This window comes from Gasterosteus aculeatus, chromosome 21 (genome assembly GCF_964276395.1).
Source record: "Gasterosteus aculeatus chromosome 21, fGasAcu3.hap1.1, whole genome shotgun sequence".
In the NCBI taxonomy this organism is placed as follows: Eukaryota; Metazoa; Chordata; class Actinopteri; order Perciformes; family Gasterosteidae; genus Gasterosteus; species Gasterosteus aculeatus.
In genome coordinates, this window is record NC_135708.1 from 17,619,878 (window position 1) to 17,639,165 (window position 19,288).

General features: G+C 49.7%; 3 protein-coding genes across 3 annotated transcripts; 1 reads left to right on the plus strand and 2 right to left on the minus strand.

Moving 5' to 3' along the window:
* Positions 1 to 191: 191 nt before the first annotated feature.
* Positions 192 to 5,819, minus strand: chpf2 (chondroitin polymerizing factor 2). Its single transcript, XM_040167767.2, has 4 exons — positions 4,381 to 5,819; positions 3,150 to 3,714; positions 2,856 to 3,038; positions 192 to 2,573 (listed from the first exon to the last, which is right to left on the minus strand). Exons 1-4 carry the CDS (start codon positions 4,650 to 4,652, stop codon positions 1,299 to 1,301), a joined length of 2,295 nt encoding a protein of 764 aa, XP_040023701.2. The 5' UTR covers positions 4,653 to 5,819; the 3' UTR covers positions 192 to 1,298.
* On the plus strand, positions 5,485 to 10,970 carry abcf2b (ATP-binding cassette, sub-family F (GCN20), member 2b). Its single transcript, XM_040167778.2, has 15 exons — positions 5,485 to 5,952; positions 6,800 to 6,952; positions 7,145 to 7,357; positions 7,491 to 7,673; positions 7,796 to 7,967; positions 8,077 to 8,172; positions 8,277 to 8,379; positions 8,607 to 8,702; positions 8,942 to 9,061; positions 9,162 to 9,251; positions 9,355 to 9,465; positions 9,544 to 9,606; positions 9,883 to 10,011; positions 10,100 to 10,303; positions 10,394 to 10,970. The coding sequence occupies exons 2-15, from the start codon at positions 6,820 to 6,822 to the stop codon at positions 10,511 to 10,513; spliced, it is 1,833 nt and encodes a 610-aa protein (XP_040023712.1). The 5' UTR covers positions 5,485 to 5,952; positions 6,800 to 6,819; the 3' UTR covers positions 10,514 to 10,970.
* A 417-nt stretch (positions 10,971 to 11,387) lies between these two features.
* On the minus strand, positions 11,388 to 18,515 carry LOC120811994 (uncharacterized). Its single transcript, XM_040167777.2, has 17 exons — positions 18,271 to 18,515; positions 16,962 to 17,068; positions 16,727 to 16,866; positions 16,418 to 16,578; positions 16,142 to 16,300; positions 15,625 to 16,066; positions 15,045 to 15,155; positions 14,378 to 14,468; positions 14,021 to 14,244; positions 13,688 to 13,930; positions 13,496 to 13,594; positions 13,142 to 13,335; positions 12,867 to 13,041; positions 12,625 to 12,781; positions 12,355 to 12,508; positions 12,108 to 12,219; positions 11,388 to 12,017 (listed from the first exon to the last, which is right to left on the minus strand). Exons 1-17 carry the CDS (start codon positions 18,289 to 18,291, stop codon positions 11,842 to 11,844), a joined length of 2,766 nt encoding a protein of 921 aa, XP_040023711.2. The 5' UTR covers positions 18,292 to 18,515; the 3' UTR covers positions 11,388 to 11,841.
* Between the last annotated feature and the right edge of the window lie 773 nt (positions 18,516 to 19,288).

Here is a 19,288-nt window from a genome sequence, read left to right on the forward strand (position 1 = left end):
GTGTTTTTAAAAAACATTTCTTAAAAGTAACAAACTGGAAATCAAGGGGGGGACAAACATTTCATTTGAATGGCATAAAACACATGTTGAATACTTTAAGTTGAGGCCCAAAGGATAATTCATGTGTATTAACTAATCTTTTAATAATGGGCAAATGATAAAACTCCCAAACATCCAAAGGGCAACATTACTCAACAATAGATCTTTTTATTATTTTCCACCACAGCAGCGATCCACTGCGTATAAAGCAAATTCAACTCCCCTGAACCAGCTTCCGCTAACGGAACCCTCTGGCGCTCCGTACGGCGAGCCACGTGTTGACCCCGCGCTCGGCCCGTTGCTGGCCGACACGTTTCCCTTCCTCAGGCGGCGGCACACAGGCCCTTTGTTGTTGGCCACCAGGGAGCAGGTGGAGGCCCCGGCGATGTAACGCTGACTGCAGCCATGCCCCCGCCTCAGAAAGAGCCTCTTTTACCCTGCTGCTGCCTACGTTTTTGTGGTTGGGGGGGGCCTCGGCGACGTCGTCTGAGGGGGGCTGTGTGAAGTGAGCCTTTCAGCTTGTTCCTGGGCTCACCGGGTTCACCCTCCCCCCCCCCGTGCCCAAAGACGCCGCACAGGGTGCTCGTGAAAAAAAACAGGGGAGGCCGCTGACTCAGCGCGGGGAGCCGAGGCGGTGGAGGAGGGGGGGGGGGGCTGCTGTGGAACAAACTGTTCACTGCCTCCAGGCGCCGGACAGGCAAACCGAAATATCATGTTAATCAGAATACAACGTCAACAAAGGGCCTTTTTATCAGGTGGTCGATACCTGGAGGGGGGGTCACACACACATCCCACAAACGGCACAGCATGAATGCAATGTCACACTTTAATACCTCTTATAAAGAAAAGAAAAAGGCAGCCGACGGCTTCACTGTGTTTCCAGTATTATTTTAAATATTTTCACTCAGGAAGACGCGAGTCACAACCTCCTGTAATTAGAAAATAGCAAGTATAAATATAGTCCCTCCTGTTAGAAGAACTGCAGGAAAACAGGTAACAGTAGTTCCATTCAGTCGCTCCTCGGTGACTCATCGTGAGTCGAGACGAGACTGAGTCACAGTATGAACAGATGAGTCAGGTCCAAGTGTCCCGCTCATGAACTCAGCCAGGACATTTTCAGCTTGAAAAGAGCACGTTTTCGCCGTCGAAGCGTCCGCGGGCGAGACGCTCCGGCTCTCTTCCTGCCAAATACGAGGCTGTGAGTTTTGGTGCGCGGATCGCGAAAGTACCACAATGTAGTTCACGTCTTCCCGCGGCTTTTAGGTGCTGTTGGCCTGCTCCTGTTCAAAAAGGGCCATGGCCAGATGTGAGCGGGACCCCAGGCCCTGCAGGTTGCTGAGGACGCAGCGGTGGTAGATGTCCTCGCTGAACCGCGGGTTGCACGCCCGCCGCACGTACTTCTGGATCAGCGCCGGCTCCACCGCTCTGAACACGTGCAGGCCCGAGTAGCGGACAAATATGTCGTACACGTCCATGCTCTCCAGCAGCTCCTCGTTGTCCAAGATGTCGGCCGCCATCTTGGTCCGCGAGGTCATGTAGTCGGCGTTGTAGAAGCAGGCCTCGTCGAAGACGTGGCGGTCAAAGTGTCCGTCCCGCAGCGACTCCGAGGCGAAGGCGGAGGAGGCGGCGGAGGGCTGCTGGTCGCGGTACATGACGGCGGGGCTGTACTCCTGGAAGTGGATGGGGAAGAACACCTGCCAGTTGCTGATGGCGTTCATTCTGCAGCGATTCAGGAAGTCGGCGTTGATCTCCGTCCACACGCCGGCCAGGAAGAACAGCGTGTCCACGGGGTGCTTCTTCGAGATGATGTCCATGAGCTTCACCTGCGAGGGCACCTCCGTCTTCACGCTGATCCAGGGGATCTTCACGTCTCCGTAGCGCTTCTCCACCTCGCCTATCATGGCCTTAATGCCGGCGAACACGTCCGTCTGGCTCACCCGCTGCGCCTCGAAGGGGTCGTAGATGAACAGGAAGGTGAGCAGCACGTTGTCGTGTGTGTCCAGAGTGTTCATCACAAACATGTCGAGGAAGTTGCCCACAAAGTCCTGATCCTGGGCGGTGACGGGCAGGATGACCTGCACCCGCGTCGCCTCCGTCACGTAGGGCATGGGGATGATCTCGACCGCGCTCAGGGGTCGCAGCAGGTTCACCCGTTTGGCCAGGACCTGGCTGTGGCCCTTCTGGGTGTAGGCCTCCAGCGCCAGGTCCAGCACGTACTCCATGCCGCGCGTGGGATCGAAGCGCCGGTAACCGTTCAGCAGGCGCCGCTTGCGGAAACGCAGCTGGGGCTGGTAGCGCTCGTTGAGGCGCTCCACCGCGACCTCCAGCACCGCGCTGACGTCGGCGCGGTCGGCGCCCCTTATCTCACACTTGGGGGAGCTGTCGATGCACGAGTAGATGTGCTCCTCCGTGAAGTACTCCCAGTTTATCACCTCGAAGCGGGTCCTCGGCTTGAAGGGGGGGTTGATCCCGATGGGCCACGTGACGCCAGCTTTGCCCTCTGGCGTCAGGTCGCTCAGGTTGTTGATCTGCACCTGGGGGAAACGCACACAAAGATGTCACACGGGAAATCACAGCTGAAAAGAAACTTGCTGTCTTGTGTGTAAACATCTGCCTCGCGTGGCATGCGTGATTGCGTTGTGGTGCATTTAAAGTTACGTCAGCGCAACGCTGATGAACTGTCCACTTCTGTCCACTTCCACCACACCCACTTCAAAATGAAGTGGGTGTGGTGGAGAGGGGGGCAAACAGCAGCCAAAGTCAAACACTGAAGAAGAAGTTACCGTTGCGAGAAGGAGATTTTAAGTGTCACAAACCTGCAGCTGTTGTATCTGCAGGTAGGTCCATTCCAGCTCAATCTGGCTGAATCGTTTGTGCAGGCGGTACATGAGGTTGGGCTCTGATATCGGGTGGACTGTGAAGGCAGTTTTAAACTGGATGCTGTCTTCCCGCTCCGGATCTGCGTTTTTACCGAGCTCAAAGTAGCGATAGCTCATCTCCTGTGAGCCACACAAACAAAAAGAAACGTTAGTGTTGAAACATTACACTCATCAAACTACTCTTCTCTTTTATAAAATCTGAGTTCTTCGGGGCGTCCCCTCCCTCTTTACCTGGTACACCTCCACGCAGCTGAGACCCAGGTAGTCGATAATGCAGCGGCCCAGCCACTCGTCGGGTCTCACGCTGAGGATGTCGTTGCGGCAGGTGTCGAGGTGCGGCTGCAGGCGGGCCAGCAGACTGCGGGACAGCAGGTAGCCGTAGCCCCCGTGGCAGTAGCGCGCCTTCTCCTCTCCGCCGATGAACTCCTCCGCCCGGCCCATGTAGAGGTCCTGACCCGCGCTGAGGTGGCCCACCAGCTCCGACAGCCGATCCGCTTGCATGTAGGTGTCATCCTGGGCCAAGAGGAACCAGTCGTAGTCGGAGCCGTAGTGCTGATTGAGGTGGCGGACCGTCTCGTACATCAGCCACACCGGGCGGTCGTCGCCGTGGGCGACCACGGTCATGCCGTGAGGCACCTTGGGGCTGCGCAGGCCCGTGAAGAAGAAGGTGCGGTGGAAGCGGTGGGCGACTGTGCGATTCACCGCCACGGCCAGCGTGTTGAGGGTGGCCCGGGAGGTCAGCACGCCCACCAGCAGTCGCTCCCTGATGCCCAGTTCAGTGTGAATGTAACGAGTCCTGTAGACGCACGGAGACAGGAAATGAATAAGAGGACGTCAAAAGGCAAGGCGAACCTTTTCTCATAACAGTCCTGAATTATACATTTCATCAGGCTAGGAAAAGACTCCAATCCAGTAATCAGATGTGAAAGAAGACATGAACACGGAGAACATGACGCAACCGTGGCGTGTGGCGCATGGAGTAGAGAGGGTGCGCCGGGACCGCAGAGTTGGTGGTTGGAGTCCCAGCTGCTCCGTGTCCCGTGTCGAAGTGTCCCCGAGCAGGACGGCGGACCACTAATTGCTACCACACTGTGCGGGACGGGTTAAATACAGAGAACAATTTCCTGTTTGTGTAAAATAATACTTGGCAATAAAAATGCCTTCTTCTTCTTCTTCTTGCTATTTTAATTATTCCCAGAATTAACAGATGTAAATCATCTGGCTTCAAACTGTCTTCCTTTAACCCGTCTGGTGAGGTGTTACGCAATAACATATGTTAATCACCAATCTGTTGAAGGAAACTGTATCAGTGTTGTTGCGTAAAAGGCTTTTCTGTAGAATTGACGTAACTTTTCACAGCATTATGTATCCCGTCGACCACTGGTGTTATGTGCATTGCTGTGCACATTTCTGCAGTGTCTCGATCCCATTCCCATGACAAAGCCACGACCTTCCCACCCACCTGAGGACCTTCTTGTGCGGCTTGTTGGGGTCCTTGTGATAGGGCACGACGCGAGGCTGGAAGTCTTCATCCCCACCTCCGTCCCTGGAGTCCCTCTGGGCATCCCCTCGGCCCATGTGAAGCCTCCCGTTGGCCAGCTCATCCCCGCACGAGTCGTCGGCGTCCCCCTGCGTCCAGGACACCATCAACAGGCTCAGGCTGCAGCCCAGAGACAGCCCGAGGATGAGGGGCAGAGCGGGCCTGAACACGGCCAGAAAAGACGAAAGACGCATATCTGGCGGTTATGAGCCACAGTCGGCGAGGCTCCTCCGGGGGGGGGAGAATGTGCCACCGAAACGCTCGACTCTTCTTCCCTCTAGATCAACGCATTTTTAGCCGGGTGGGAGATCCTGTGTGAGCGGTTTGTTGACACGAAGAGATAATTAGCCCCAAAAAGTCACATAGTGTCCCCGTCTTCAGTCACGGATGTCGCCGTTATGAAGTTTTTAAATCAACCTTTCAAAAACGCGCGTATGTCGGTGTAACTGCAGTGTAACGAACAACAGGTCAGCCGGAGTGACTCGTTGCCAAAGAGACTCTGGGTGTCCGTTGACTTCTGAACTTACCGTTGTCTTAATTGGCTAAACTAATTTTTGGCTAGCATTAACGCTAATAGCTGCTTCTAAAGTCAGCTAACTAATGTAGCAAGACGTGAAGTCGAGCGTTTTAGTCAAACGTTACGTTACTCTAATTAGTACGTAATAAAAAATAATTTAAAAAAATAAAACGATCTCCTTGTCAGAATCTTTGACCGGGACCGTCAACGTTTATGTGTCGGAGGACCAAACATCAAAGAGCAAGCTAGCAAGCTAACGGGCTAGCATCATCGTCTCGGGGCAGATTTGTCTCTCCTTGATCCTTCTGCACGAACGCCGGCTCGAAGGAAAACGTCCCCTCCGTCACCGCGGGTGCGTGTAAAAATCCGCCGCGCACAGCCGTGTGTCGTCCATGTTTCTTCCGTTTCATGACTTCCTCAAAAAAAAAAAAACGAGTGCCACACACACACACACGGTGCACACAGGGGATGAACGTTCCTCTCAGGGCGGTTTTACCCTCATCATCACTGAGCCTGCGCTGCTGCAGCATCACCCATGGACGCACTTTAAGAACGTCTCTAAACAGAATACCCGAGAACGTCGTATATGTACAAACGTCTAACAAGGGCCATTGTATGAATCTGTGTGTGATAGTGTTGAAAAGGTGCATCTATATACATTATCAGCGTGGTTATATCACAGTTTTATTGACAGGTTTGCAAGCTAATGTTAAAGTTAATAGATTTGCCTCTGAATTAGTTAGTCCCAAGCAATACATACATTATAACCAATTAAAATATTATATTTTTATTTAGTGAAAGGTACGTTAAAAAGGTTTAGTACCGCAGTCAGAAGAGAAGCGGAGGGGACGTCATGTCGCCCCGCCCCTTTGACCATATATGGTTCGTCTGGCGGTGTTGCGTGCGGCTACATCCACCCGGCAAAATTGGACACGAGACATCAGTGAGCGCCCCGAGACCAGCTTCACGTTATCCAGGTACGAGAGATATTTACCGGGTCTGACAACTACGGGTCGAATGGCTGATATACACAGTTGCGTGTTAAAAATGAAGGACGGGCTTGAAAATTCAATCTTAACCGTCTAATTAGCCGCTTTCGGAGCTTTCCGTGGCAAGTCGGGCCTTGCGTAATGTTAGCTTTAGCCGCTAAGGCCCGTCAGCTGTAACTTGGGTTAGCTAGCTACCGTTGTTAGCTAGAGAGCTAACGTTACCGCAGCGAGCCGCTCGTCAATCAAACTTGTTTAACTTGAGTCTTCGCCGCGTAACCTTATGTGGCATCCCGCCTTTTCAAGGGAACGCTAATCTGTAGGTGCTGTTGTCGATTGTGAATTGCTCTAAAGCGATAAACCGGTAATGGAAGCGCATCCGCCACCGTTAGCTTTTAACAGCTAGGCTAACCGGCTGTTTTAATGTGAGGAAACCAACGTGCAAGCAGGTGGGACCAGAAGGAATCAAAATGCCGCCGGGGTTCGCATTGTCATCATCGTCGCCGCTGTTTTAACAATTTGTAACGTTAGTCCTTCCATAAAGTCCGATGTAACGGTAGTTGAAGTCAACGTTACACCCGGAGTTCAGTTACCGGCACATTTATGGCGCCGGTTAATCGGCGCGTGTGTTTCTCTCAACGCCATTTTTTTGGTAACTATAAGCTAATGTCCTTAGCCAATTTCACCCAGTTTTATACACTGTTCAAACCAGTAAGATGTTATGAAAATGATATCAAATGAAATCCTTTGATCGTTGAGAATGTGTATAATATAATTACACACTACTAGTTCGACGGTAAGGGTGTTCATCTAATTGTGTCCCTTTTACCTCCTGCAGCTGAATAACCCTTTACGACCATGCCATCCGACCTGGCCAAGAAGAAGGCAGCGAAGAAGAAGGAGGCTGCCAAAGCTCGCCAGCGTACCAAGAAAACTGATGAGTTGGAGGATGAAGAACCAGAGACTGAGCTCAATGGAGCACAGAGCAACGGTGGGAGGACTCTTCTTTGATTGAATGTACTGGGCAAAAGTGGTGGTTCACCAGGCTTGTGTCATTGAAGTGTCTTGACTAAACTTCTGCTTGTTAATAAAAGTTGCAATTATTCAAAATAGGTCCATGTCCAACTTAAAATGTAATGTTGGGCAAATTGATTAACAGGATCCTTTTTAAAAATGTTTATAGGTATTGTCCATTTGACCAAGGAGCTGGATGAATTTGAACTGGCAAAGACGGAAGCACGGGCCGTGACCGGCGTTTTGTCCTCACACCCCAACAGCACTGATGTCCACGTAAGCAGCCTGTCCCTCACCTTCCATGGTCAAGAGCTGCTAGCAGACACAAGCCTGGAGCTCAACTCGGGCAGACGCTATGGTCTCATTGGTCTGAACGGCACAGGTAATTAATGTTCTCCTGACCCATTGACACTAATTGGTACCTCCTTAGTAGAGATGGGCTAAGTGTTGCAAAGCGTGGCTTTTTTATACCTCTTCCTATGCTGAGCAAAACTAATTTTCCTATTGACTTGTAGGAAAATCCATGCTCTTGTCAGCCATCGGGCACCGTGAGATTCCCATTCCAGAGCACATCGATATTTACCACTTGACCCGGGAGATGGCACCCAGCGAAAAGACTGCTCTGCAGTGTGTCATGGAGGTGGATGAACAGAGGATTATGCTGGAGAAGGAGGCAGAGAGACTTGCCCATGAGGACGGTGAGTGAAATGGGATGAGCTGAGCAATAACCGCTGGGAGCTTCATCATTTTATCATAGTACATAGTGGTACTTAAGCTGGTGGTTTGAAATGGATGCTTAATGACTCTCGCCCGTACACAGCCGAGTGCGAGAAGCTGATGGAGCTGTACGAGCGTTTGGAGGAGTTGGATGCAGACAAGGCAGAGGTGCGAGCCTCTCGAATTCTCAACGGTTTGGGGTTCACCGCTGCTATGCAGCGGAAGCAACTCAAGGACTTCAGTGGAGGATGGAGGATGCGTGTTGCTCTGGCCAGGTAAAGACAAAACCTTTTTTTTGTGAGAATGTGATATCGGAGTTAAATGTACAGCAAAAAAAATTCACCCTGTGAATCAAATTTGAATGAGTATCCTTCATTTGTCCAGAGCCCTGTTCATCAAGCCCTTCATGCTGTTGCTGGATGAGCCCACCAACCACCTGGATCTGGATGCTTGTGTGTGGTTGGAGGAGGAGCTCAGTTCGTAAGTGTCTTTCCCCACCCCCCCACACTTCTTCAATATATAGAAGTCTGTAGCGGTCAACACACATTGACACTCAAAACCATTGTCCTGCTTCTCGTTGTCAGGTTCAAGCGAATCCTCGTGCTCATCTCTCACTCTCAAGACTTCCTGAATGGTGTGTGCACCAACATCATCCACCTGCATCAGAGGAAACTGAAATACTACACGGTATGAACCCTTGGCTGAAACCACTGAGGAAGCCTTTATGTGTAACAATAAGCGTAACTCATTTGCACGAGGAAAAAACGCCTCTGCATTCTTTGCAACACATTAAGAAGAATCCTAAATTATCTCTGCTGTGTGTGACACCATCATGCTAAAGGGTGTTGGGGTGGGCTGTCATACTTTTTTTACAACCTTTTTGATAACCACGCAAATCTATTTTTGCTTTTAAGGGTAATTACGACCAGTATATCAAGACCAGAGAGGAACTGGAAGAGAACCAAATGAAGCGCTTCAACTGGGAACAGGACCAGATAACGCACATGAAGGTAAATTTGATACTGAGGAATATTTTCACTCCAGACTGGATATGTCATCCATAAAATAAAAAAACCCTCAAAACTCTTGCCGCAGGTCCTATCATAACTTTCGGTTTCACGCGATGCCTTCTCTGACTCTATGACGTTTATTACTGCAGTTGCTTTTCACGTTCGCCGAACATCCATTACTTGTTTGGTCAGTATGCGCATAAACGCTTGTACTCATTGTTTTGTTTAAATCCCTCTAGAATTACATTGCCCGGTTTGGACACGGCTCTGCTAAGCTCGCACGACAGGCGCAGAGCAAAGAGAAGACGCTGCAGAAGATGGTGGCTTCAGGCCTGACTGAAAAAGTCGTGAATGACAAGGTGATGTATTTATGTGGTTCTGAAACTGTTTTTCAGGCTTCTGTAGCAGTGACGCACATTTCGAGATTATGTTACTAATACCTGCCTCTGTCTGCCACAGACTCTGTCATTTTCTTTTCATCCCTGTGGGAAGATTCCTCCTCCGGTTATTATGGTTCAGAACGTGAGCTTCAAGTACAGCGACAACCAGGTGAGTGCGGCTGGCGCTACTGCTGGAAGGGGGCGGAGCTTCATTCCCTGATGTTCGGCGGCATTTCTCAGTCTCGCGCTGCTGTTTCCTCTTTTTTTTTTAGCCGCACATTTATAAAAACCTGGAGTTTGGTATTGACTTGGACACACGAGTGGCTCTGGTGGGGCCCAATGGAGCCGGGAAGTCCACGCTGCTGAAGCTGCTGATGGGAGAGGTAGGCACAGTTGTTTCCCGCAACAGACTGCAGTTGTCGAGAGTTCTCACGCTTTTATTCTCCCTTTGTCTTTTGTAGCTCCTACCCACCGATGGCATGATCCGCAAGAACTCCCACGTCAAGATTGGCAGATATCACCAGGTAAAACCCTGAGCCTGTAGAATTGGACCGCTTTAAAGCAGGTGGTGTTTTGGTTGGTGTTGCTCCTCAGGGAGAAACGGAGGACTGTGGCTCTACAAAAGCTCCCTTGTCACTACAGCAGATTTATTGGATAAATGTCATGAGATTACCCAAGGACATTTTGTTTAGGTAGAAAAGAGGGTTGGACTTTAATATAAATAAATAGCTGGGAGCGATTTCAAAGGTGTATATTTACTGTAAAACTAAATGTCTTCTATGGCTCTGCTCATGTCACAGCATCTGACGGAGCAGCTGGAGCTGGACTTGTCTCCGCTGGATTACATGATGAAGTGTTTCCCTGATATCAAAGAAAAAGAGGACATGAGGAAGATCATCGGTCGCTACGGGCTGACCGGAAAACAGCAGGTAGGATTTGTGTAACATGTGTAAATGCTACATTTTCTTGTTCTTTGTCTGCACTCGTCTCTAATTATTCAACGGAAATTCCCTCCAGGTCAGTCCGATCAGGAATTTGTCCGACGGACAGAAGTGCCGGGTGTGTTTTGCCTGGCTGGCCTGGCAGAACCCTCACTTGCTGTTCCTCGACGAGCCCACCAATCACTTGGACATCGAGACGATTGACGCGTTGGGAGACGCCATCAATGAGTTCGAAGGCGGCACCATGCTGGTTAGCCACGACTTCAGGCTAATTCAACAGGTAGATACTCCCTCATTTGATGAGCTCAACCTCTGGCCATTTAAAAACAGGTGCAGGACTTGAGTTTAACTGTCGTCCATCTTTCCCCAGGTGGCTCAGGAGATTTGGGTGTGCGAGAATCAGACCATCACAAAGTGGAATAAGGACATCCTGGCATACAAGGAGCACTTGAAATCAAAGCTGGCGAAGCAGCAAGCGCATGACATCTAGAGAAACTCCCACTCAGAGCCACTCCATCATCTTGTATCATGGATTCGACCTGCAGGCTCCTGCGACGATCAGCAGGGTTTACGTTGCAGGAAATGTCATTACTAGAACTGAAACAATCTCTTATGCATCTAATCGAACACGTCTGTTGTTCACGTCGTACTGCATTTCCATCTCAGTTTGACAGTGTCACACTCGACCCAATCCCCCTTTTCCACCTCAGGCTGCACTCTGATTGGCTGATTCACCTGAAACATCTCTGTATTTTGGATGCATTCCATTCGGCCATCTTCATAAGTTAAATTTTTTGGAATGTTCTGTTTTATCCCCAAATCATAAGTCATTTTATATTTGAAAGTTGACTTTTTTTTTTCCTGTGTAAAAGAGCAGTTCAACAATTCCTTATTTAACAATGTAATGCAATAAAGGTTTGTCTGAATAAACAGAACATTAAAAACCAGTTGAGTTTCTGAAGAATTTATTATTCAATTTTTACACTTGACGAATACATTGCTTGTATCCAAAAATCAAAAGCCTTTAGGGAAAATAAACTATTTTACATCTCTGTAAACAAGAGGACCAAACTTGATGTGCGTAAAAGTTGCTTTGGATTCTGGCTTGTGAGACCCGAGGCTGCATAGATCCTCCGTCCGAAACCCTTTTCTTCTCATTGTCATGTTGCCACAGACCAAGTACTGCAGGTCCAACAAACTAACCAAACGCAACACTATCAGATCAACTTTTCTTATAACTGGAAACATTTCACAAAACAAAACCAGGAAAAAAAAAATAGAGTAGGTTAGTTAATGAAATGTATTTATGAAATAAAAAGAAACTGAGCAAATAGTCACGGTGGCAACAACTATCTGAAACACTATTTGATCATCTTTGAAGTCTGTTTACTATTTACTGGACATATTGTACAATTATTTACAACAATAAATAGACCTAATTCTATTAAACATCCCATTTTTCCCAAGTTAACACAGATGTCACCTTCCCTTACACTCTCCAAAAAAAGATTTTAGTTGAATTGACAATTTGTTATTGAGGTTTTAATTTAAACACCAGGCTGGTAGTCTTACATGCTGCGCTGTTACATTTCCAACATTTAATATCTGCTGAAAAAGCTCCAAAGAGGCAAAACGACCGTTTTCTTTAGTCAACGTTATTAATGGACTAGTTTTTAAAACACCAGACTCCGGCTTGGTGGCGCTGTGAGAGTGACAGATGAGCGGCTGAATGCTGTATACACAGTGGAAATATGAGTGTTTCAGTTATGCTGCTTTGGGAGGGAGGGAGAGGGGGGGGGGGGGGGGGGGTGCCGATGCTCACTGGGCTTCCCACTCCTCGTCGGAGACCTCGTCCGGGGGAATACTGCGAGTGTTGCTGGCCCGGATGCTGCTGATGTTTGTGAAGGAGAGGAGGCTCGCGATGCCCATCAGACTCACGCCGGTGCCGTCCAGGTTCACCTGAGCCAGATTGATGTTTTTTAAGAACTTTAGACCTGAGAGGGGTTAAAAAAAAAAAAAAAGGGTTAGAACGTACAGAGTTTGCTCACCAGTGTGACAAATCACACGTGTGTCTTGGACCTCACCGTGGTCTGTGATCCGCGTGCGGCTGAGATTAAGCTTCACCAGTTGATTGCAGCGGATCAGAGCTCTCCTCACCACGGTGTCTCCCACCCGAGTGCTCGCTAACCCCAATACCTAAAAAACACCCATCGACATTAGCAGAAATATCTTGCATACCAAAACATTTTAAATGGTTGCTTCTATCAACATTACAAAAAAGGGTTTTCCTCCAAAATGTCTTGTCAAGCACGCCTCTGATGGTGACATCACCTGGAGGTGCGGCAGACAGGTCACGAGCTCGGCTACTCCTCGGCTGGTCACCGCCGTCCGGTCCAGGCAGAGCTCCTGCAGCTCCTGCAGGCCGCGCAGCGAGGGGAGACCCGCGTCCGTCACCTGCGTGTTGCTGAGCGACAGCTTCTTCAGCCTACACAACGCACAAGCAACGCCGGCGTCAGTGCGAACACCCCCTGCTCCCCGTGGTCGTCATAGTGAGACGACCGTTACAATGGCCCCGGGCGTGTTGTGAGGTGTGGGAGTGACCTGCTCATGGCGGAGAGCTGGCGGACTCCCTGGTCCGTGACCAGCGTGTAGTCAGTCAGGTCCAGCTCCAGGAGCACAGACAGCCTGGAGAGGAACAGCAAGCCGCCGTCTGTCACCAAGTGACGTCCCGGGAGGGTCAGCTGAGTCAACTTTAGGCCTGGAAGGAAAGTGCAAACCCCCTTTTTACAGTTTGATTCACCAAATGCTCCCGTTTTTTCTGTTTTTTCTTTCCGTCCTCGTACCCGAGACGATCTGCAGGGCGTGATCACCGTCCGCTACGGGGATTCCCGCCACACTGAGGGACGACAGGGCCGGGTGGGTGGCGAGGTGCTCCAGCGAGCTTTCGGTCACGCCGGTCCCGTCCAGGTTGAGGGTCTGCAGGCAGGACAGCTCTGCCAACGCCGTCACGTCGATGACCTGCCGGAACGAGACCCACCAAGACAAAGAAAAGCCTGCTCAGTCCACAGACGACACGGCGCCATTCGCGCGCTCGACGCGCCCGCTGGAGCCAGAGTACCTTCGTCTGCTTGATGCTGAGGAGCCTCAGCTGCGGCACACAGGCGGGCAGCGCCACCAGCGTGGCTTCGGTCACGGCCGTTTGGTTCAGGCTGAGCTGAGAGAGACAGGACGGAGCAGACTGGAGATATAATACCATCCCAGCATCGGTCACTTTGGTCTTGTCCAGGGACAGGAAACACAGGCTCTTTAAACCTTTCAGAGACAGGGAGAAGGAAAAGTAGAGAGAAAACATTTCAGCCCGGAGCGGCTTGTGTTGGGATCGGAGGTTCTCGTAATTGCGTGTAAAGTGGCGTTACACAATCGGTCAGATCCTCTCTGGTAACAATCTGAGCCTCGTTGGCGGGACAGTTACCTGTGATGTGCTGCAGACAGGAGTCGGTCAGCTTGCTGCAGGAGGCCAGGTTGAGGTGCTGGAGTTTGACCAGGCTGGAGACGATCGACAGCCCGGAGTCTGGACAAAACACAGCCGGGACGTTCAAATGAAGCAGAAGTTAACGTCACTGACTTAAAATACACCCCTCCCCCTCAATATTAAATTGCATACCAGTGATGAGAGGCGAGTTGACCAGGCTCAGGTGCTTCAGGGCCGTGAAGGCCCTCAGCTGCCGCAGGAGCTCATTGGTGGAGTAAGGGTAGCAGTTGAGGACAAACTTCTGCAGAGGGCAGCCGAAGAAGAGCTCCAGGGTGCGTGGACGCAGGAGCCTCTCGCGGGACATGTGGTTGAGCAGAAGCTCCGCCAGCTCCGGGGTGAGGCAGGCCAGGCTGCTGCTGTACTGCATGCTGGGAGCTGAGGGGCGTAGCTGAGAGGTTAAACAAAGGCAACCAGGCACGTTGTCCTGGAAAATCTGTGAGGGGAGTAACCGCGGTGGGCCCTCACCCGTCATGAGGTGGACAGTCGCGCGGGTCGCCAAGGCACATAGGGACGGCACGCAGGGGGCCCTGAAGGGTTTTTTAGGGGGTGAGGGTTGTCCCTGGGAGGCCCCGGCGTCTTCTTGCTGTGCAGCTCTTTGAAGACGCTCCACCGCAGCCAGACCCGCAGCTCCAGGAGCCTCCCGACCTCCCGCGTCTTCGGGCTCTGCCGGGAGCTCCTCTGCCGCCTCCCTGAAACACCGACACTGGGTTTTGACGAACACGTACATGAAGCCCCAGGAACTCTGCATTTCATTTTCTTTCTCCAGTCTGCTGTGGCACATTCACAGTTCTCCCACCAGCGCCGTTCTGCCTGGACACCCACCTGAGTCGGTTGCCTTGCTCGGGCCAGTGGTGCCTGGCCTCAAATTCTACACGAATCCTGTTGTCCGGTAAGAAGGGCAGCTGCGGCATTCCTGTGGAAACAGCACAAGTGGTCCCTAACGTTAGAAAAACCCCAGCGGATTCATATAGAGTAAAAGTCACAGGCCGGTCAATACAACAAGCTTTGTCTCAACCCACTTTCTAGATCTCACACCTTTAATCGACATCAGCATCTTTTGTTCTTCTGCCGGGACTGAGCTCTCCTCACTCTCCGGTCTGGCACCTATTGGCAATCCTACCGCACGGCCACATGCTCTGAAAGACTGCATATGATTGGCTGCCGGTGGGGCTCAGCAGGTGGGACCCGGGGTACCGTAGGCTTCACAGAAAGGGGCATTCAGGTTTCCTAATCTTTCTATCACGGGACACGCCTCACTGTGGGAGTCCTCCAAATGCACTCTACACCGGGAAACCTAACGCAACATTAAATATCAAACCGAATCAAAAGGACTCCAAAAAGGTGCGAGCGAGAGGTCACGGGTCATTTGTTTCTGGAACTGAAGGACAGAAGGTTCTACATAGAGCGAGGAGGGAGTGGGTGGGATTGGGTGGGTAATGTAGGAGGGATGCGATGTTCGCAGCGACCTTCCCGGCACAGGGAGCAGTACCGTTAAGCATGTAGGGTGGATCTTCCTCTTGTGGATCTTCCTCTTCCCGTTGCTCCTCGTCCACTTCTATGCCCGCGGCTTCCTCGCCAGGAACCATCCGGTTGCCGCGGCCTGTTCAACGACACCAGGGATGTCACACAATGATGGGATTACAGGTTTAATGTCCAATAAAACCTTTTGACGCCTTGGAATGACATGAAACCCTCCATAGAGGAACCTTAATTAAAAGGTAAAAGCCCACGTAGATAGAAATGGGAGGAGAGAAGTTAACCATGAATCCCATTGTGCGGTTTGGCAATTACAATCAATGATGTTTAAAATGAGGTGTAATTTGTGGAAATTCTTGCAAAAGGAGTAGATGCCAAAAAAGGATAATGATGAAACATTTTTCATTTTTTTGCAAGACCAAAATTTGAATTCAGATCAGACTTCAGCTCCTCCCACTTGTCAACAATGATTTGGACGGCCTACTACTGTAACATCGTACACAACAAATTCGCTTTTCTGAATAAGTGAGGTCAGCAAATCTGCTTAAATGATCCTGAATATATACATTTTACACACAATACTTGATACCCACCCCAAAAGTGAGAGGGGCCAGTCAGAGAAGGGCCGACTCCAGGAATCCCGGCGTAATTCACCGCCTCCTCCCACACCTGGTTGGGTAGCGGAGGAGGGAGAACAAGTTCCCCCCCTCCCGTCCCCTCCAGGACCGGTACATGTGGCTGAGGAGACACATCACAGGGTGGGGGCTCCGCTGACGGCGGAGCGGCGGGAATCGCCGGGTCCTGAGGCGTCTCGGGAGGCGTGGTCTGAATACACAGCGCAGCGTTGGGAGTGAGGCCGAGGGAGTGCAGCGAACAAGCCAGCTCCGCCTCCCCGAAGCGTTTCCGCGGAAAACCCTGGAGGAGAGAAAAGGAAGGCAGGGACGGGTGGCGCCCGGCGATGTGCTCCACCACGCTGCGCAGAGGGGCGTCGGCCGGGAAGCGCTCGCGCATGGACTCGCCAGACGGGAGCCGAATCTGCAGCGCAGAAACACGCGAGGTTCGAAAACGACTCCAATTTGTGTCGGCGTCTACAAATCTTCATGGCCTCACCATGAGGACGCAGTTGTTGTCCACATTAGTCCGAGTCTGTCCTCCAAGCTTCTGCCCTTCCCCACTGGGAGCAGACGTCTCTGCGGCAGCGCTGGTCTGCTTTTTCTGCTGCAAACTCCTGCGATCCTCGGCGATCCGCTTCAGCACCGACTCGCGCTCCTGCCAGGCAGAAAAACACACACACACACACACGCGCGCACGGCGAGATGTCGGTTCTGAGATTCACACTCTGTTGCGCGTGATCACAGTGCGGCTGAGCTCTTCAGCACAGCTGACCTGTTTCTTTTGTCGTCTCTCTGCTCGAGCCTCCTGTGCAACGCGGTGTCTCTGCTGCTCTTCGAAGTCACTCTTGTCCGGTTTGATGCGGGACTCGACCGGCAGTGGGTCCGGGGACAGGTTCCCTGACTGGGATGGTCTCAGCAACAACGAAGGGGAAGCTGTTTAAGATTTCAAAAGTTTTTTTATAAAAACAATTCATTTTGCACCTTAAACCATTGATTTCTTTAAGTGCTATTGAAAACTAAAAATGTTACACTGGTTCTCTGTGACTCTCTATCCTAAAAAGCAAACTGTTTGGTGTTGTACCTCTGCTGTCAGACGGAGATGTATGCGTCTCTGAAGTGCTCGCCGCCTCCTTGGGGAGGTTAAAAGCAGAAATTGCCGTCTCAGCCGGCTGCGATGTCCGCTTGACCAACTTGTGCCGTGGATATTGACCCTGCAGGAGCCTGACAACCAAAAGAGAGACATAGAATACATTTACTCAACAGGCGTGATCTTATAGACACTGAGTGGGAAATCATTATTTGGGAGAAGAGCTCACCAATCAGCTGCGTCTGACACAGAAAAATGCCCCGCCTGCACGGCCGCCTGGATCTGCTCCTCTGAGAAGCCCATCTCACCGAGGATGAGGAATAACTCCCCGATCGTCTGCAAAACAAACAAAACAAAACTCATCAAAAAATGCATGTCCTAAAAATAGAATGACATTTGTTTGTTTTTTTCTCTTCTTTTACTTTCATCAGCTCTGCTCAACCAATGGCTGCTGGGGTACAGTTTATTTGCTTCCTGATGTCCTTCACAACATCTTTTATTTTAAGATTCCAGTTATCGTTTAAGATGCAATGTAAACATACGCTACCGTTCAAAAGTTTGGGGTCACATCAAAATGTCCCTATTTTTCAAAGAAAAGCACTTTTTTTCTATCTACGAAGGTGTATAGAGGCCATTTCCAGCAACTATCACCTAACATTCAAAGCAGTTATGCTGGTGAAAAGAGCTATACAACTGGCCTTCCTTTGAGCTGGTTCAGTATCTTAGTGGCTTCGATTATTAGAGAACTTTCATGTGAAACTCGCCAGTCTTTTCTTGTTCTTAGAAATGAAGGCTATTGAATGCGTGAAAGTATAACGGTGTGAACTACTCCCTTAGAAAGACAAATCTGAGACTGGCCAATAAAAAGAAAAGATTGATACGGGCAAAATAACATTGGACAGGGGAAGATTGGACAGAATCAAAGTTTGAGCTGTTTGGATTCACACAGAAGAACATTTGTGAGACGCCGAACAGGTGAAAAGATGCTTTAAATACCCGTGTTTGGCTTTAGTGCACCATCTATTTATTTATCAAAAGCAACGAGGCCCGTTTTTAATTTGCTGTTATCAAATAAATATTAATACATAACATAATAACTGTGTGTTAGCTGTGAACGGTTCTCAGCACGGCTGAGAATATGTAATTGTTGCATTTATCCTTCAAGTCAAATCTTTATTTGCCTTTGTTCGTCATTCAATCTGAGCTGCAGAATCACCCTTAAACCCTCACATTCTAAGTTAGTTTTAGTGCGCAAAGTTCTTATCCATTAATCAGCCTCTATCGGGTCAAATGCACTGATTCACTGAGACGTCGGCGATTGCAAACAAACCAACAGAATACAATCGGACACACAGCTAACGCTGGTGTTGTTGTTGTTATGTCTGTGGCACAGTGAGGGCTGTCAACAAACGACGTTAGCACGGCGGCTAACGGTTAGCCGAAAGGGGAACGATGGCGATGCTGGAGGAGCTAGCGGGCTAACGGCTGCGTGCGCCGCGGCGTCACGTCGGAGGCGGCCCGGCGGGCTCGCGGCTTACCGGAGGGGACGCGGAACTCATCGCGTTGTTTCAACCGTCTACGGGGTGGATATCAAAGTCACGCTGTTATTGAATTACAACTTTTGTTGACTTCCTGGTCGGGTTCTGCAGCGACGCGTTCGCTGTGCTAGCGAAGCCGATGGAGACCGAGAGTGACAGACCATTAACAAGAAACCAGCCTATCAACGCCGCGGAGAAGAAGGGGCTTTTTTTCCCACTGAGTCAGCGCTGCTTAAATCCAGTCCGCCCCCCGATGATTGACAGATCCAAACACCAATCGCAGCCCTCACAAGGCGCGTCGTCATCATCGATGACTGCACACATCTGTGTGATATGTGGAGGTTGCTGTTGTTTCGGCCCAGAATAGAGGAACTAGACTGACGTGTGAAGATGAAAGTTAACAGTATGATTTACCAACGTGAGTTATTATCATATAAGTTCATTTGGAAGGAAAGAAAGGATTTATATGATAATTATTATACGCATTGCATTATGGGGACAACCCTTGCTTCAGTAGCAGGAAACCACCAGTAGGGCTCACTGTTACTTTGTGTACGCTGATGTGACTTTTTCATTATGCAGATGAATATAATCAACAAATGGGTGGCATAAACACTTTATTCATTCATATTTTATTCAAAGATACTTCCCCCCTATATACACCAGAAAGCAAAGGTAAATATGATATGACCAGCTGGAGAAAGACAAACACATGTTTAAGTAAAAGTGTCATTATTGTTCTGATCAACATTTGAAAAAGTAAGTTAGTAAAAAATAGAAAGTTAGTTACTTTCACTACCACTGGAATAATATATATACAGTTAATATTAGTATTAATGCATTTTATTACATGAGATGAGGTAATTCTAAACTTGCTACTGAGTGTGACAAGAAGACAGATATCTAAACAACCACATCATTTGACTAACAACATAATCAAATAAGCATGTAGCCTTTTGTTCTGGAATGAATCAATGTTTTCTACGGGTGTTAAAAAATAATATTTATCCTTTTTTCT

Excerpts from the sequence above, each read along its gene's own strand:
- LOC120811994 (XM_040167777.2), bottom strand. The coding sequence starts at position 18,291 with ATGAGTTCCGCGTCCCCTCCG. Across the intron at positions 15,156-15,624 it reads TGGCCCCTCTCACTTTTGGG|GCCGCGGCAACCGGATGGTT; the intron begins GTGGGTATCAAG and ends GTCGTTGAACAG. Across the intron at positions 13,931-14,020 it reads GACTGTCCACCTCATGACGG|CTCCCAGCATGCAGTACAGC; the intron begins GTGAGGGCCCAC and ends TACGCCCCTCAG.
- abcf2b (XM_040167778.2), top strand. The coding sequence starts at position 6,820 with ATGCCATCCGACCTGGCCAAGAAGAAGGCAGCGAAGAAGAAGGAGGCT. Across the intron at positions 6,953-7,144 it reads CAATGGAGCACAGAGCAACG|GTATTGTCCATTTGACCAAG; the intron begins GTGGGAGGACTC and ends AAATGTTTATAG. Across the intron at positions 10,012-10,099 it reads GGCTGACCGGAAAACAGCAG|GTCAGTCCGATCAGGAATTT; the intron begins GTAGGATTTGTG and ends AATTCCCTCCAG.
- chpf2 (XM_040167767.2), bottom strand. The coding sequence starts at position 4,652 with ATGCGTCTTTCGTCTTTTCTGGCCGTGTTCAGGCCCGCTCTGCCCCTC. Across the intron at positions 3,715-4,380 it reads CCGCACAAGAAGGTCCTCAG|GACTCGTTACATTCACACTG; the intron begins GTGGGTGGGAAG and ends GTGCGTCTACAG. Across the intron at positions 3,039-3,149 it reads GCTGCGTGGAGGTGTACCAG|GAGATGAGCTATCGCTACTT; the intron begins GTAAAGAGGGAG and ends TGTGGCTCACAG.